Source organism: Papio anubis, chromosome 7 (assembly GCF_008728515.1).
Source record: "Papio anubis isolate 15944 chromosome 7, Panubis1.0, whole genome shotgun sequence".
In the NCBI taxonomy this organism is placed as follows: Eukaryota; Metazoa; Chordata; class Mammalia; order Primates; family Cercopithecidae; genus Papio; species Papio anubis.
This window is the reverse complement of record NC_044982.1, coordinates 54440708-54458582: the sequence shown is the minus strand read 5'-3', so window position 1 is coordinate 54458582 and position 17875 is coordinate 54440708. Positions and strand designations below refer to the sequence as shown.

General features: G+C 44.0%; 1 protein-coding gene across 4 annotated transcripts in view; it reads right to left on the bottom strand.

Moving 5' to 3' along the window:
• Positions 1–60: 60 nt before the first annotated feature.
• Positions 61–17875, bottom strand: part of NID2 (nidogen 2) — a 63621-nt gene continuing 45806 nt past the window's right edge. For all 4 annotated transcript variants that reach the window (XM_009211538.4, XM_009211539.4, XM_003901792.5 and 1 more), the window contains 10 exons: positions 15528–15647; positions 14538–14771; positions 10561–10782; positions 9788–9957; positions 7107–7236; positions 6440–6611; positions 3433–3590; positions 1782–1905; positions 969–1081; positions 61–732 (listed from right to left, as the gene is read on the bottom strand). In XM_009211538.4, the coding sequence (XP_009209802.1) occupies positions 722–732; positions 969–1081; positions 1782–1905; positions 3433–3590; positions 6440–6611; positions 7107–7236; positions 9788–9957; positions 10561–10782; positions 14538–14771; positions 15528–15647 (1454 nt within the window). In that variant the 3' untranslated portion in view covers positions 61–721. The remainder of the gene's footprint in view (positions 733–968; positions 1082–1781; positions 1906–3432; positions 3591–6439; positions 6612–7106; positions 7237–9787; positions 9958–10560; positions 10783–14537; positions 14772–15527; positions 15648–17875) is intronic.

The window sequence follows — 17875 nt, the reverse complement described above, 5'->3', positions numbered from 1 at the left end:
GGGCATATATGCCAACCCCCAACTTTGTCCTAGAGACAATATAGATCCTTAAGTCATAAGAAAACTTAAAACACTTTATTGGAGTAATCTAGAAAATTTTAAAACTGTTACATCTTTGGTATTTATAAATGTGATACTTTCTGTGGGTACTTCTATAGAGGCACTACAGGATCAGAAAATGCAAACTGAATCATTTTAGCACCTTTTGATATAAATAGAAATGCACTGATGCAGAGGTAAAAAATTTTAGAACTTTTGTTGGGAAACTATAAATAATTGGTCCTTTCCCATCAGTTCTGCATTGGCTTCTCCAACTGTCAAGGTTTAGGATTGTATTTTTATATTGATCACATGTGCTTTAATTTCTTGGCCAGAAGGAATTCATAGCAAAAATCACATTTAGAGTCTTAAACTCTTAGTTGAATGAATTTGACCTTTTAAATATTAATGATAAGTGTTTACAAGAAGTTGCTTTAAAGCAACAGTTAAAATTCTATTACCTTTTTAAACTTGCAATAACCTTCATTTTTAAAAATACAGTAGTAAAGATTGAGGTATCAACTTTTCACAAAAGTCTTTTTGCACTAAATAATGTTCATCTTGTATGTTCAGGAACGTCTAATGGCCAATTCCTTTTTTACTTTCTTTGCCTTTGCAGTCACTGTTCTTCAGGGTCCAGGTTCTGATTGTAAACTCCAAGTCTTCCTTTACATTACTGTATTTACTTTCTTCCTGTGAGAGAAGAGCGGGGGTGGGAGAGGGTGGTGGGTGAGTATATTGTTGCAACAGCAAGTCTTTGCATTTTGTGTATAAACTAGGTAGATTTAAGGTAGTAAAGACTGGCCCTCAGGGCAGGAAGAAAGCAATGGTGGCAGTGTCACAGGCAGCAGGGGTAATCAAATACCATATATATCCCCCCCTTCTCTACCCTGCTAATTTAAAGGAGCATCCTAAAGCATATTTTTTACCTGTTGGGCAGTAGGGGTAGACTGCAGTTATCCCGTAGAGGTGAGATCGTTGTTCTGGGAGATACTCATCAGTAAACTGGCCACTATGTTTATTTACTGATACAACACCATCTCTGGTGACAGAAAGGAAGAGTGAATTCAGGGAGAGTCATTTACAAGATTAAGAAGTTAGCTACAAAAAGTGAGTTGCAATAGAGGAAAATTTCTGGCAGCTTTCTCTGTCCAAGGGCTGATGCTAAAGCCACACTGAAGTTTGAGGGACCATTGCTCTAAATCTGTTGGTCATCTCTAGCTGCATGTTACAATCACATGATGAGCTATCAAATCAGATTTGTAGGGCATGGGGTAAAGAGCCTAGACTTTAATGTTCCACCGTTCCTCATTTGAGAGCTCGTCTAAATAGTATTTTTCGCTATCTCAGATAATATGTCCACAGTGTTAGTCAAAAACCAACTTAAGCCCTATATTCAATATAGTTCATGGTATCAAGGGTAGTCTTACTCTCTAAAGAACATATTTAGATTAATATGCTTCCTTTTGAGATAGTTCATTATCAAATAGCTTTGCTACTTTTTAAGCTATACATGATCAATACCATTCAATTTCTGGGTGAAGTAAAAGGATGATTTCAAAAACATGAAAGGATGAAAAGAAACATCCTTGAAGGATCTTATCTGCCAATGAGGAGGTGACAAAACAAAAGCCTCAGAGGTCTTACTGAGTAAAGTCACGTACTGACTTTTCGTAAAACAAGTGGCGTGTCCTCTGGAACAGTTGGCCTTTTCAGGCTTGTCCAGAATGTGTGGGGCTCACCTCCTCCAGTCTGTGTGGTAGAAGTGATCTGCATAGCTTACGATGCTGAAGGGGTACTTGAGGTTGTTGTGAATGACACGCCGTCCAGTTCCATCAGGTAGTGTGCACTCCAGTTTTTTGGTTCCTTTTAAAACAAAGGGGGAAAATGAGGTCCTTTTACACCACGGAGTAATAAGTTGCTTTGCCAAAAATGAATGACAGATTCCTTCTCCAAGAAAACAATGGAAGAACGGGGAAATAAGATATTTTACTTCCATTGCAGTCATAGATTAACAACTGTAATATTACCTGTCCTATTACTCATCTCCAGTTTGTTGGATAGCATTCCAGTTTTTAGTAGAGATTCAAACTTTCAATCCTTTTTTGGAAGACAGGATTGCATTTACTGAAATCTGGTAAGTTTCTGCCTAAGTAGGGCATTAGACGTAATTATTTTTATAATTTGTGTGATTTCAAGCCTTAGCTTATAAATTATAACATCTGGGTAAATACTTGCCCTTTGTAAGCCATGTGTATAATTACGGAGGCAGCCTTTTAACCAAAATCCTTAGTATTTTAAAAATATTTTCTAGGTAGGAGGAAAAAAGTGACTAAAATGGTAACATATTTCAGTGTAAAGGAATCAGTCTTAAAAATTTTTATAATAACTAAACCAAGAATTTCCAAGTTTCACATTTCTCATGGAGCCCTGATTTAAATTTCAAATACTTTTAAGAAATGTAACTTTTTTTTTTTTTTTTTTTTTTTTTTGAGATGGAGTCTCGCTCTGTCACCCAGGCTGGAGTGCAGTGGCTGGATCTCAGCTCACTGCAAGCTCCGCCTCCCGGGTTTACGCCATCCTCCTGCCTCAGCCTCCCGAGTAGCTGGGACTACAGGCGCCTGCCACCTCGCCCGACTAAGTTTTTGTATTTTTAGTAGAGACGAGGTTTCACTGTGTTAGCCAGGATGGTCTCGATCTCCTGACCTCGTGATCCGCCCGTCTCGGCCTCCCAAAGTGCTGGGATTACAGGCTTGAGCCACCGCGCCCGGCCTAAGAAATGTAACTTGTTTTAAACAACTGGGTTATAAAAGTGACCTATGTGCATTATAGGCCCTTTTATTAGATTACAAATTCAAGAACAGTCTTTTTCGTATTCTTTAGTATAGAGCTAGACACACAGCATTTTTTCAATTGTGCTGATGAAAGCAAACAAATTTGGGTTGCTGATACCCATGCTATTACCGAAGGAAGCCGCCCTGCTACAACACTTTTCAAAGAATGTCTTTAGCATTATAACAGATGTTTATAGGTAAGTTATAGTGACCCACTCTCCCCGCACCAGAAGAATAACTTCAATTCAGTTTGTCAGTTCAACAGTGGCTAATATTTCTTTTAACCATTAAAAATATGCCAAGCACTCATGGTGAGGCAAGCAGTACAAATTAGCTTGATATAGCCTTCCCTCTACCCAAACCCCAGAAAGTTCATTTTAAGACTCATTTAATAGTACTTAAAAGTTTACAGAACAAAGAAAGGAGATTATGTGCTGTACTGTTAGAAATGTGTTTAAACCAAAAGATCTAAGTGATGGGATTTGATTTTGTAGTACAGTCTATTAGTGCTCACACTCACTATAATGAGGGGTTATCTGCATTCCATCAGTAGTATTACCTGCATCTGCCCAGCAGAGCAGTTTAGAGAAAGGGTCAAAGGTTAAGCCATTGGGCAATCCAATGTCTGTATTGATCAGAATTCTTCTGTTTTCTCCATCTAAAGATGATGTTTCAATTTTAGGAGCTTCTCTATTCCAGTCTGTCCAGTACAAGTTGCTGTAAGTTAAAAATCAAGATTGTAAAAGAATAGCTATGTAGCCTGTGGTAGTCAGCATCTAAGCAGCCCGCAGTGATCTCCATCTCCTCGTGTATTATAGTCTTAAGCAATCCCTTTGAGTTTGGGCTGCATTATTTAGTATCTTGCTGCTTCTAGTGAGTAGAGTATAGCAGAAGTGATAGGCCAATATTAGGTCTCAAAAACTGGTTTCTGCCTTAGGTGCTCTCTCTCGCTCCCTTTGAGGGAAGTTGGATGCCATGTTGCAACCTACCCTATAAAGAGGAACATGTGCCAAGGAACTGATGTTCTTGAGGGCTGTTGGCCAGAGACATTAGTCCTGCCTACAACCCATGTGAGCATGCTTGGACTAGTGTCTTCCCCAAGCTGAGCCTTGAGATCACTGCAGTTTGGCCATTACCTGATTGCAGCCTTGTGAGAGACTCCATCCCTGAGGAGCTCAGTGAAGACTCCTGACTCACAGAAACTGTGAGACTAAATGTTGTCTTAAACTGCTGAGGGTTTGGGCAATTTGTTACACAGCTCTAGAGGCAACACAGCCATATTCCACTTTTACCTGTGTCACACGGTTTTCTGATTATTGTAACTATGCGGAAGAAGTCATTACTAAACTACTCTCAGAATCCTACTATCAGAATCCCTGCCTCCAAGATACCCCCCTTGACTCAACTGCCCCAAAACCCTCTGTTTGTTGAAATCTTGAATTGAATCTTGGGTTTAGAATAGAAACAAAGATAGCTGTTAGGAATGGCTTCGATATAAACTGTGGAACTTGAAGAGACGTGGACCAGGGATTTTAGAGGGAAACTGTTCTTTTTCTGCCAAAAATACAATTTAGTACTTGAAGGGGAATCTCGGTTGTCCTGTACCTGGCACCCAGGGATGGAAGCCTTTTAAATTAAGCACTTTACCTTTTAAATGCCATGTTAAAAATGAAAGATATTCATAACAGATACTAACTAGGAAATAATATGGTCCTATTAAGTGGAAATAGATTATTATAAGGAAACAGGTTTATAGAGCAGAAATAATGTTGAAAGCACTTTTTATAAAATACTGTTTTATAAAAGCTATAGAAGCTTTGAATAAAGCAGTTGAGCTATAGAGAACCTCAGAGAGAGAAGAAACCATAGGTTACACCCCTGTTGTGAATTTCATCCCTTATGCCCAATAGATGAAGCAGAGAGAAGCAGAGAGAAGCTGAGAGCAAAAGCCAGAAAGCAGTTTCCACTTTGTGCTAAGGTGGAGGTGGCCAGAAGGTAAAGCATGCATATCATTCCTTCATCCCTTCTGATCAGTCTCCTCCCCAAAATGATTTAATATCATCAAAAACATCTGAAATAAGCTCACACAGGTATTTGGTATAGATTATTTGGGGATTGCCAGAGGAAGAAAGTTGTCAAGGTGAAATCTATAGAAAGCAAATGAGAAATATGCAGGAAGGCTTGACAACCATTCTGTTAAGCAGTTCAGGGAGATGTAATACATGTGTTTTATTGAAACCTGGTTCAAGGTGGGTTTTCTTTTCATTAAAAATTAAGTCCTTTAGCATTTCTATTTGCTGTCTGGATAAGAAAATTCTACTTTCATCTTGGCTGTGTTGTGGATTTCAGCTTAAAAGTATGCTTTTTACCCAGACTCCAGAGACATGGCCAAGGTATCATTGCTTACAGGATGGCAGCTCTCCCCAGTTTTCAGGTCAAGTACCAAGAAGGAATGAGGGGCCAGACACAGTGTCTCATGCCTGTAATCCCAGCCACTTTGGGAACCCAAGGCGGGTGGATCACCCAGGGTCAGGAGTTGGAGACCAAAATGGCAAAACCCTGTCTCGACTAAAAATACAAAAATTAGCTGGACATGGTGGCAACATGCCTGTAATCCCAGTTACTCAGGAGGCAGAGTTTGCAGTTAGCCGAGATTGTGCCACTGCACTCCAGCCTCAGTGACAAAGCAAGACCTTGTTTTTAAAAAAAAAAAAACCTTCCAAATGTCAGAAAGGCAAGCCTATGGAAAGAGTTTTTAAGAGGGCTATTAATTCATGTTGTTAAGTCAACTGGAATAGAGATACACCTTTTCCTTTGTGTAGAACCCAAAGTTTGAAACCACCTTTGAGGCTCTGCACTAAGTATTTCATAGTCAAAAAGCGCTTACCTGAAAATTAAAAGCTGAAGGTTTTCTTTATTGATTTGAAGGGCGTCAGGGAATTTCATTTCACAGAAACTCCACTTAAACATGGCAAGAGTTTCTCAAGATATAAAAATTCACCGTGGTTCTAACAAGTACTGAGACACTGAACAAATCCTGTATGTCACATTTGATGACCTTAGCAATTATCACAGACAGGGAAAATGTTTATCTTGATTTCTGCTACAGCAACACTGAGGCCAGAGGTGCTGCCTGAGCTTTGGTTAATGTCACTTGATGTAGGTCAGCCCTACCGTGGGCTTCAACCCTGGTTTCTAAATGTGCTGCTGGAGGAGTCCCACTTCACTTCCAGTTTAAGTGTCATCTGAGACCTTGCCTGATCATTTGATTCAGAGTAGCCCTAATTCTCACAACACGATCTGAATTTTCTGCATATCACATCACAGACTAATACTGTTTATACAGTCTTGTGTCCTCCTAATAGAATATAAGGCCATGAAAGAACAGACCTTGTCTTTTCCTAGAGCAAGTCCTGACGCCTAGTAGATCCTCAGTAAATCTTTGTTACAGGAATGCATTTGAGCTTTCACACACTCTTGTTCTGACCTTCCTCACACTATTTAAAACCCAAGGGCTTCACATCAGGATCTACAGGTAAGAGGAGAATTAGGGAAGCCCAGCTGACCCTCGGATTGGATCCACAGCGATGGCGCGGGGATTCACCAGATCTGTGTGGAAGAGGACCTTGCGCTCAGAGCCATCCAGCAGGGCGCTCTCTATCTTATCCATGACACTGTCCGTCCAGTACATTGTTCTGCGGATGTGGTCGATGGCAAGTCCTTCAGGGCTTATCAGACCTGGAAATAAAGCAAAGTCAGGACTGGAAATGGAGGGCAAACCTGAAGCCCTCCAGGAATGGGGTGGGGCAGGGGGTCAGCAGGGGAAAACAAAGCCCAAGTGGCTCTAAGTCCCCAAGAACCAGGTTAATAGAGAAACAAGTACTTTTGTTACATATTCTACTACCTCTAGCTTCTAGACCAGACCTACCAGTTTGATGACAGCCAGCATCCACAGTGCCAGAGCCAGACTGAATAATCTAAGGCCTCATCCCGAATTCTTACCATGAGTTCTTTTCTTTTGAGAATCGCTCACAGTAGGAATCACCTATTTCATTCCTTATGTATGAAGGTGTTTGCTTACAGAGGGGCTAGTCTTATACAGCTCAATAAAATGACTTGCCTAAAACTTAACCTCCCTTAGTAGAGAAAAATCGACGGGAGACTTCAGCATAAAGTAGACAAGTGACTGTAGAATCAAATGAAATGCAGACTCTGCTGAGTGAAGCTGCTGACCTGAATTCACGATCGTCTCAGGCTCTGCTCCCAGTTCCAGACTGGCACGGCTGATTGTCCGTCCAGCGACATCTGTCCAGTACACCATCCTCTCCCGGCAGTCGTAATCAATCCCCACGATTATGGAGCCCTTTGTGCACCCAATCATAGAAGAATTAGGTTACATTTCCCCTTTGTTCACACTCAGCTGCCTTGCTCATGCACAGCTGCACTGAGCAACACTGCACTGTGATCCTGCAGGCAGCAGAGCAGAGTAGCTGGACATGTGGGCACTCTGGGGTGATATCCAGGCTCAGCCACTTACTAGCCATGCGGCTTTGGGCATTTAACCTCTCTATGCCTTTGTCTCATTTGCAAAATGAGGCCAATAGTGTACCTGCTTCATATGGTTTCTATAAAAATACTGTAAATGCTTGTAAAGTCTCCTAATTAGTAATTGTTATACAGTAAGCCCTTCAATAAGTGCTATTATGACTGATTTAAAAAAAGAAAACCAGCTCCTTCAGTAATTAGAGGATATGGCCTTAAGCAAAATAAGTTTTTAATATTTTACTGGGTAAAAACTGAATCCCAATGTCATCAGCACTTTTCCAAGAGCCTTAATAAAACTTGCCACTATATGCCAACAAAATCTACTCTCCCCTCCTCTGTGAATATGAGATCTTTCCTCTACCTGAAGTGCAATCACCTATACTCTTGCCCCAGACTCTTAGAAGGAGACAAGACATTGGTTATATCCTGTATTGAAGTATAGCCAGGCACAGTGACACGCCTGTAATTCCTGTCCGTTGGGAGGCCAAAGCAGGAGGATTGCTTGAGCCCAGGAGTTTGAGACAGCAACATAGTGAGACCCCGTCTAAAAAACAAAAAAAATTGACTGGGCATGGTGGCACGCACCTGTAGTCCCAGCTACTCAGGAGGCTGAGGTGGGAGGATCGCTTGAGCCCAGGAGGGTCAAGGCTGCAGCAAGCCGAGATGGTGCCACTGAACTCCAGCCTGGGCAACAGAGCTACACCCTGTCTCAAAAGAAGGAAAAAGTCTATAATTTGTTGGGTTAAGGAACTAGGGAGTAGTGGTCATCCAACCTCTGGCTAGTGAGGTCTCTCCTCATTGCTAAATAAACGAGTCTTTAAAAAAAAATGCTGAGTCTGACATTTTTCTACAACTCCATGCAGAACTTGCTTTGTTCAGTGTTCAATCCAGGCTCCTGCTCTGAGAAGCCAACATTCAGGGATTATCTGGCTGTCCCTGAGGTCATACAAGTTCCTGCCTTGCCTAACAGCCTCCTGGGGCTTGGCTTCACTTACGCCCCCTGGGAGCATAGTCAGCACAAGAAAGATTGTACAAAACGGGATTTGGCTCCAGTGGGGGGGGGGGGCGGGAGGGGAGGGCTAAGGTCAACTACACTTTTATTTGAAAATTAAAAGGTCATTTGTCCCAGGCAAAAGTACACGTTGAAATGAGCTTCCATTAACCCAGGGAATCATGGGATTCATAAACCCATGTCATAACCTCAGGTTAGAGAAAACGTCCCAGTTTTTTCCTTTAAGTAAATTTCCCTAAAATGTGCAAATAACCCATGTCCCATTTCTTTCAGTTCCACTACCACTACCATCACCACCCTGTCCCGGTCAGGGGCATGTTCAGAAAGGCAATCAAGCTCTATGACTTGACTAGAATAAAAGAAGGTTAGCTTAAAGTGATGTCAACTTCTTAGTCTCTACCTCTTCCAGAGAAAGTTTTACAAAACAATGTGAGAGTTTTCTTGGGGGAGGGGATAGGACCCAAAAACTCGAATCTTAAAAAGAACACATCTCTTCCTAAAACACTGGCTGTTTCTAAGCTTTTCTGGAACCAAATAAGTCATTCATTTACAGAAGTAAATGTAAACATGAATGCCGTACTATTCTTTCTTATGGATGAGCAAGTGCCTGGAGTGTGAAGTTCAACAATGGAATTAGATGATTTTCCACTGTGTCGATGCCGTTCTAGAGAGCTACCCTTGTTTTTCCCCCATTTTAGAGAAAACCCTCTCCCCAGAATGGGGTGCCTTGCATTAGGGAGGCTGCTGGCTCAGGAAGCATCAAGCATCCCCTGGGGAAGGCGCCATCCACTCCTCTCCCAGCGTCACACACACACCTCAAGTTTTCATCTAGAGTCAGGGAAGCTTAGGAAAGAAGTGGGTCAAAGGGACAGAACCAAAGTGAAAGGGAAGGGCTGCAGCGGTGAGACAGTCATTAACTGACTTCCAACTTGGGAGTCCCCAACAAATCGCAGACACCACACCTTGTGGCTAGTCCTCCTGTCACTTTGATTTCCAGGATTTCTATGGAGATGTTATGACATACAGAGAACCCTGAGGACTTAGGGTAAGAATCTGTCCATTTTCCCTTGGATCACCATACAGCCTCCATATGCTGACAAGTCTACAGTTCCCTTTCCATATATCTGAAACCCCATGAACAAACCAGAGCACAGCCTTAGTCAGTGACAGGTGACCCCCAGCAACAGAGAGCCCTGGTTCTGTGGTGGTGGCATCAGGCCCATGCCAATGGGCTGCAGCTCAGAAACCCTCCAGGACTTCCCTGCCCCAGTCCACTGCACCGCAACAGGGCCTGTGAGGTGGCTCCCACTGGGAAAGCCACGCAGCCCCCGCCCCCCACAGCAGAAATCCACTTTACATGCAGAGACAGCAGGGTCTTGGCTGCATCCTTCTGAAGCCTGGTGCCATTGAGGGGCAAGTAGCCAATCTGCTGGCCCTGGGTATAGAGCAGGAAGGTGCCCACAGATGGAGGGGTCACATCTGGCCGGGGCGTGGGCCGGACCATGGGTGGAGCGACGGTGGGTATACCTGTGGGAGAGAGGGTGGGAGAGGAGGAAGGGGAACAAAGGCAGGCAGGGAGATGGGAAGAAAAGTTACTTTACCACATACCAGAGCCTCCAAAAATATCAAAAGTTCTTTGCCCAATGCAGATGTGCTCCAGATGTTCTTCAAAAGAAATTTTAATTTCTAGGGTTTTTTTAAGGATCAATTATGTAAATCTGCCATTTACCAGGGAAGAAGGCAGCAAAACACTTCCCTCAGAACAAAGCAGAACAGGTTTTTTGTTTTTCAAGAAAGAAAAAAAACACAGAGCCAGCACTGTGTCAGCTTCCTTTTAGGACTCCAGAGTGACACGTGTCCCCTGTTGCCCTGGGCTTGGAAGGGGGAGTAACTGCCTGCTGAACCGAGTTGCAGATGTTCCAATTATGGAAACTGTTAATGACAAAAACCAGACACCAAACGCAAATTGGGATCTTGCGTGGACCAGATTATAAATCAACATAGCACGTAGTGACTTCTTTCATTAGACCTGGTGACCCCAACACGTCCCCCTACTTCACCACAGCAGATAGCATCCCTAGCAAAGGCCTTAAGTTCAGCTGAGGGGAGCGGGGGCAGCCCGGTGCTTACACGCAGGGGTGGTGCCTGGCTGGGAGCGGGTGCCCTGCACCTCTCTGCCATCTTTGTCGACACACCAGCAGAAGTCGCTCTTTCCATGGCACTGCAGGGGCGTGAAGTGGCCCAGGTCATCGCACTGGGGCACATACTGGTCATCCCGGGGGGTGCCGCCGTAGTGCTCCAGCAGGTTTTCCCTCCAGCGCTCACAGATGGTCGGGGGCCTCTGGGTGGGCTCTGAGCAGATGGGGAAGAGGGAAGAAGAAAAGCCTTTGATTGTGAGCCAAGGACAGAATGCAAAATGTAGCTCGAGACCCCATGCCTGGCCTCCTGGCCTTCCTTCTCCTACTGTCCAGGTCTCAGCCAAGCCCGTGGACACCAAACTTGGGAAGCAAATGTGTTCTAAGTACTCTACCATGGGAATCAGAAAGAGATCGTCTGATGCTTCTTTCCTGCCAGGAGGGTATGTCATCAAGGCCCAGCCACATCAAGAGAGAATAAGAGGAGGTAAGGTCAGCAGTGCAGCTCACTCAGCCTGGGAAGGGGCATGATCTCCCTCTGGCCAGGAGAGGCCCACAAGGCCCATCCTGCCTGCACCTCGGGCACCTCTGCTGACGGAGCATTTGTGCAGGTGATCCTTGGGGACTCAGTGGCCGAGGTGATGCTTAAAGCCAATTTGTATTCATTCCCCACTTGCTTCAAGCTTCAAGCTCCAGGACCTGCTGAGGAGAGGGCCATCTTGCGCCTGGCCAGTGTGCGTCTTAGAAAGTATTACCAAAAGCCCAACTATGCCACGGCGCCCTCTGTCTACCCATTGGAAAACTACATGGAATAAAGGTAAAACTGAGTGGAATTAGTAGTGAAGTATAGCAGAGGTGGTGGCAAACAGCTTAAAAATGGTTCTTACAGAGCCCAGTTTCCAGAAGTGCTTTACCCACCCTGCGCCTGGGATTATCTCAAAGCTGAATCTTTTCCTGCAGGCTCTAGCTTCCTGCCATGTTGCCCTTTCCCCCTCTTTCTCCAGCATCCTCCTCTTATCCCCTCCCTCACAGCTCTCTGTGTGTTTAAAGTCCTTCTGGCTTCGGTTGCAAAGCAGTTTCCTCCCAGGCTGCTTCCACAGTGCCATTGAAGCTTTGTTCAAAATACAGGTGGTTCTGAGCAGACTCTGCTGCAGCAGGTTATTGAGATAACTTACTCATTTACGTTAGGACTACCCAAAGGAACTTAAACAAGAGGAGGTACTTCTCCTTCCTTTTTAATTCCTGCAACTTAAAGCGTACGGTCTGCAGAATCACATAGCCAATAATCCTACTTGCTACCACCATTTAGATGTATAATAGAAATCAGAAACTGATAGAAACTGAGCCCCTGCCTTCACCATCAAACCAGATGCTCCCCTAGTCTTTCCCATAGGAGTAAATGGCACCTCCATTTTTCCACTGCTCAGACCTGATTATCCTTGACCCTCCTTTCTTCCACCATCCACATCTGATTCATCAAAAACTCTTTTTTAGTGGTACCTTCAGAATCCACTTAGAATATCTTTACTTCTCACTACTGTACCCCCTTCACCCTGGTCCAAAAGCCTCATCCTCTCCCTGGGATTTCTGCAACAGCCTTCCCACTGGTTTTCCTGCTTCCACCCTTCTATGCCCTCACTCTCTGCAAAACCAGTGTAAACTCAATTAGCAGCAGCCAGAATGGTCCATTTAAAATATAAAGGCATTTCATGTCACTCTGCTCAAAACCCTCCAATGACTCCAAAGAACAAAGTTGGGAACATTATGATCAGGCTCCAGCACCTACAGTTCCTCTTGGAACACAAAAGACTGTGAATGAACTTGTCAGAGCTCAAACCCAACTAGCTCGACTGCACGACTCACCAGAGTTGGGGGAAGCGAATGCCATTTAGTTGTCACTGTAGCTTATGACCCATGGGAGGCAAAGCTCTTTTTAAGACCCCGTGGAGAAGTAAGACTCTGACTTCTTCACCCAAATGCGTCTCAATGGAACACAGAGAGGGAAATGCTACTTCCTCAAACACTGCAGGATTCCCTGGAGAAGTTCCCAACTCCACCCCTGCTCCACATTCAGACCTCCAAGGATCCTTTTTTGCTTTAAGGGACCACCCTGTGCTGTGTGTTTGCCTTCCAAAGAGATGCACCTAACTCCTGGGAAATGGGTGTCTCAAATCACTCATACATAGGCATCCCTTTCATTCGTTACTATTTGCTACTTTTCAACCCAACCATGAATGTCTTTCTCTTGTGCTTCTGGTTGGCAGGAGTTTAAGTATTTTGAAATCGGGGGCACAGAGCATCCTTACCCTCCCTGAAGCTGACCCCATCAAAGATGAGACCAGTCAGAGATAGCAGCCGGGTCCAAACCAGTGCCAAGAGAGTGTGTGGGCAGGAGAAAGTCCGCACAAGGGAACACGGCCCTATTTTCGTCATTCACTTCTCAGTCTCTTGGTTCCCCCTTTAAAATCATTGTCCTGAACATATGCCTGTCTTAATAAATTTAATCGAATTCTGAACCATTCCCCAAAGGCACCTTCCAACCATCTGATTTCTTCAAATCCCAGATGGAGTTAGAACATTTTCAAAGAGAAGGCATGAGGGAAATAGAATTTCTCTGTACCTTTTTTGGACCTTTAAAATCTTTTCCTAAAAATAGAAACAAAGAGGGACTATGGATGAAGCCATTACCAATTTTTACCTATATGAATCTGGGAACCACCAAGACCTGACTTTTTAAATTTTTTTTTTATTTTTAAACAGTCTTACTCTGTTACCAGGCTGGAGTGCAGTGGACGATCTCAGCCTACTGCAACCTCCGCCTCCTGGGTTCAAGTGATTCTCCTGCCTCAGCCTCCCGAGTAGCTGGGACTACAGGTGCATGTCACGACGCCCAGCTAATTTTTGTATTTTTAGTAGAGACAGGGTTTCACCATGTTGGCCAGGATGGTCTCAATCTCTTGACCTCGTGATCCATCCGCCTCAGCCTCCCAAAGTGCTGGGATTACAGGCATGATCCACCGTACCCGGGCAACAATTAACACCATTAAAAGGGGAAAAAACTATTGGGGTAATTCTCCAGTTCTTTTTACTTTCACACATTAAAAGCCAAGACTAGTATTTATGGAACCCTTTCTCGATAGTAAAAATGGATCTTTGGATAGCAAGCTGTATAGGAATCATTTTGGCTAAAACGGTATCAAGCCAATCCTATGCTCTTCATTAAATAAAGTTTTTCTGTAATGATTAAGGAAAAAAGTTTTACCCATCCCTGAATAATTCAGCAAGGAACAGAAAGTTGCCTTATCTGCCTGCTGTTGGAATCGACTGTGAACACTTGATCACCGTGCCCGACAGATGCGGAATGCTCAGATGGTAGCAGGCATGTTCTCAGATTGTATGTGGGCTAACCAAAACCAGATGCCTGTGCCTCCTCTGAGATGTTGGGCTACGTTACAGAGGGCTGGGATTGTCAGTTTAGAGAAAACTAGCTGGATCCACCAGGAGGTGTCATTTTTCTTATTTTTCCTATTGATATTAACACAGCCTTCATACTGTTTCCTGTCATTCAGAAGGCAGAGGTAAGCGAGATAGTTACATAGGAAGGCAGTTTTCCTTCTTATCAAAACGCCAGTCTGGCCAGATCTTCTAACTGTCAGATCTCTCTAAGATGCTGTAACAGGTCTAAGGTAGTGGGTCTCAGTCTGACCTACATACACAATCTCAACTTCCAGTTTGTACTGGACAAGGGTCTAAGAGGCCAATGTGTAACAGATCATGTGTCATGTATTGTATATCTCTATGTCCTTATGACACAAACACGAATATATGTACGCACTATTATTCAAGTCTTCTCAGGAGGAAAGAGGCTATGAAGGATGGTGACTGGCCCTGTGCCTGCATGGTCTGGGCAGGAATTATGATCTACCCGCCACCAGTGCCATTCTGCTTCTTTAGCCCCAGGCCTAAGCTCACCTGGTGGTGGTCCACAGTGAGGCGGTGTGGAGCCAGGTGGAGTCTGGGTATCAGGAACTTCATGACCATCAGGGTCTACGCACCAGCAGAAGCCAGTGCTGCCGTGACACTGCAGGGGCAGGAAGTTGCCCTGTTCGTCGCATTGGGGGATGTGGAACCGGGCCCCAGGGTGGGCATACTGGGCCTGGGCATGGCGCTGCTGTTGTTCACAAGGTGTCAGGCTTGAGGTGGAGTCTTCCAGGATCAAGGCAGAGGAAGACACAGAAGACAAATAGAAGGCATTGCAACCATCCACTTCACCAGCCCACAGCATGGCATGGAAAGGCACTGGGATTTTGGAGCCCTAGATTCTTACGTTATAATACCTTGCCACTATTTTTCTCGTCTCTCCCCGGTTCTTCCAGTTCATCCCATAGGTCCCTAGCTGGCTCTAAGTGTAAAGCAGCCCAGCCCCTCCCTATTGTCATCTGGGGAAAATGAGGGGCAGCCATGGCATCTGCCCAACATCCCAAGAGACTCTGGAGAAAACAAGCCAAAACTCATTCATCCCAAGGCCCAGAGGTTAAGTCTGAGAAGCTGCAGGCCAACGGCAGTCACTAGACTGCACCAAGCTGGCCAAGCTCCTCTAACACGGTCGCCACAGGCTTAACCCTGGCTAGCGGCGCATATGGCTCCTGTTTAATAAGCTTGATCTCAACACTTCATCCAAATTGCATTCATCAAGGTCAAGCGGATCACTAGGGCAGTTAACCAGAGCTGCTATGAGATGGGACAATGGATGGGTCATCTCCTGCAGGCCTCCAGGAATGTCACGAATCAGTGAACTATCGGTAAACTAGGCAGCAGGAGGTAACCGAGGAAAAAAAATCCACAGCCTGGAAAATCCAGCAAGGCTTCAGATCAGGCTAAATCAAGAGTGGGCTGTCATAGAAAAAGACCCTTGAAGGAGCTAAGAGATTCATGTGCCTAATCTGGCCCTCTAAAACTTACCAGGTATGCACTGAAATCCATCCCCATAATATCCGGGTTGACAACGGCAGGAGAAGGAACCAGGAGTATTGTAGCAGGTAGCTGCGGGGTGACATCTGTTTTCTGAGCATTCGTCTCTATCTGCAGAGGTCAGAAACAGAAGAGAGAAGCAAAGAACACTAAGACTTCACTCACACAATCTGTGCGACTGCATGGGCTTTGGACATGTGGATCATCATCCAGTGAGGTGTCAGCTTCAGAAGACCTTTGAGCATGAGCAGAAAAATGCTGACACCTCAAGGTAGGCTTAATAGAAGGGGAAAAAAAATCAAGGAACATGTGAGTTAACACATCAGACTAAACATGTTCAGTGTAGAAATCAAATGGGTAGTCACTCACAGAAAAAAAAAAATATATATATCCTACAGCATGTTTCATTGACAGTGAATTCAAGGAAGTTAATTACCTTTGAACTAACCTTTAGACTACAAGTCATTAACTTCCTTTCAGCAATGCTGCAACAAAGACAAATATATCCAACAATGTTTTTTTTTCCTTTGGTTGTTGGCACCATCTCCATGTAACTAACATTCGTCTCTAGATGCAAAGGAGCCAGATGAGGCCCCAGATATTTTTCAGCTAAGAAGCACATTCCATCTTGCCTAATCAGAATCTTACTATCTAGAACCACACCCCCATTAGCCAGGTATTTTCTTTACTTTCCACTTTTAGAAGAAATAAGAAAAGAATATTATCTAGGGTTTTAAAATAATACTTAGAAAATGGAAATCTAATTTTGCTGGGCATATCAGTACAAACAATTCAGGCCCCTACACTCTCCACATGGCACCACGAGGATTAATTTTCACCATCATATTTCTCAAAACTACAAAATCCTGACACTTCAAACAAAAACCAACTTACATTCCTTTTATTTAATGAAATCCGCATATGCCAACAATGTCGATGTGACAAAGTCACCCCCCCACCCCCATCCCCAGCAGAAAAAAAGCAGCTCTGAGAATTGAATGGTTAAAGGGATGAGATAAGCTATCTTAAGAGACAGGAAGTCTTTCAGAGTAAAAGGAGGATAAACAAAGGGTGTAGGTCCAATTAAGGCTTGGCTGAAAATAAAACAAAGCAGTGGTTCCATCCATCGTAATAACCAAAAGTTTCTTTAAAATGTGTGAATAGAAAAAAAAAATGTGGGATGGTGTGATCAGTGTAAAACCTAGAAAATGAGCGTGTGTTGCATCAGTATGGTGCAGCCCACGGTAGAGACACATCAGCCTGGGAAGACAGAGATTTGAAGCCCTAGATTTGATGTGAGTGGGTTGGGAACAGGGCTAGCTCCTCACCCAGCCTCCCATGACCCACATGGAACTTCTTCTAGGGTTACCTGCACCACCCTTTGTCCAGACCACGCTGTCACTGGCTTATCCTCTAGTAACTCATGTTCTTTCTCGAGTACCACTAAGTACACACACTGGGCATTAAGCATAAGGTATTCTGTTCACTGGAGAGGAATCTTTTATGTTATAATTAGAAAGTAAGCATTCTGCTTATCTTCTGTCTCTGGGGAGTTTAGTCAGCATATATCAGTTCCTTGGAGTCCTTCCCCAAAAAGTTCTGAATACTCAATGCAACCCACAGAATCTTTACCCAGGTGAGTGGTTGGCCTCCCTGGATACCATCATTTCACCTACAAAGGCAAGAAAGCAGATATTAATTCATCTGCAAGGGTAGAAACAAACCAAGTGTTCTGGTTGGCTCCTCAGTTGCCCAAAAATCAACCAATGTTGTCATAATTATCCTTGAGCTTGGCTCTGTCTCTTCAACAGGGCAACTCAAATGCCTAGCTGGGCAAAACCGATGACCTGACCATCCAACACCTTGGACCTGGAAGAGGCTGTAAAACTAAAGCTGTAAAAATTAACATCCAGCCAAATGCAGGAAATTAAAGCTATTCACAATACACATGCTAAAAGGACTTCTAATGGTAACAGGAACCCCAAGAAATGACAGGAAGCAGGAATTCCTGAGACACAGGGCCTATTTCTGGAGCCCATGGAGCAGTTTCTTATTGTTATTTTTGAACTAAAGAGAGAGGGGATTCCCCAGAGCTACCAAATAAATCACTGATGTGCTTAGAACCTTCAGCCTAAGAATTCTGACTAAATCTGAAAAACCAGCCTTCCTCCCCAAAGATACTGTTGGCATCATCAAAGATACTAAAGTTTTAGGTAGATAGAAGCTATTAGAAATGACCAACAAGGAGGAGAAAGTCCCCAAAGAGACTGAAGATATCACAAGTGAGACATTCCTGCCCCAAAGATCGAGACTCCCTGAATTGCAGTCCTGACTCCTCC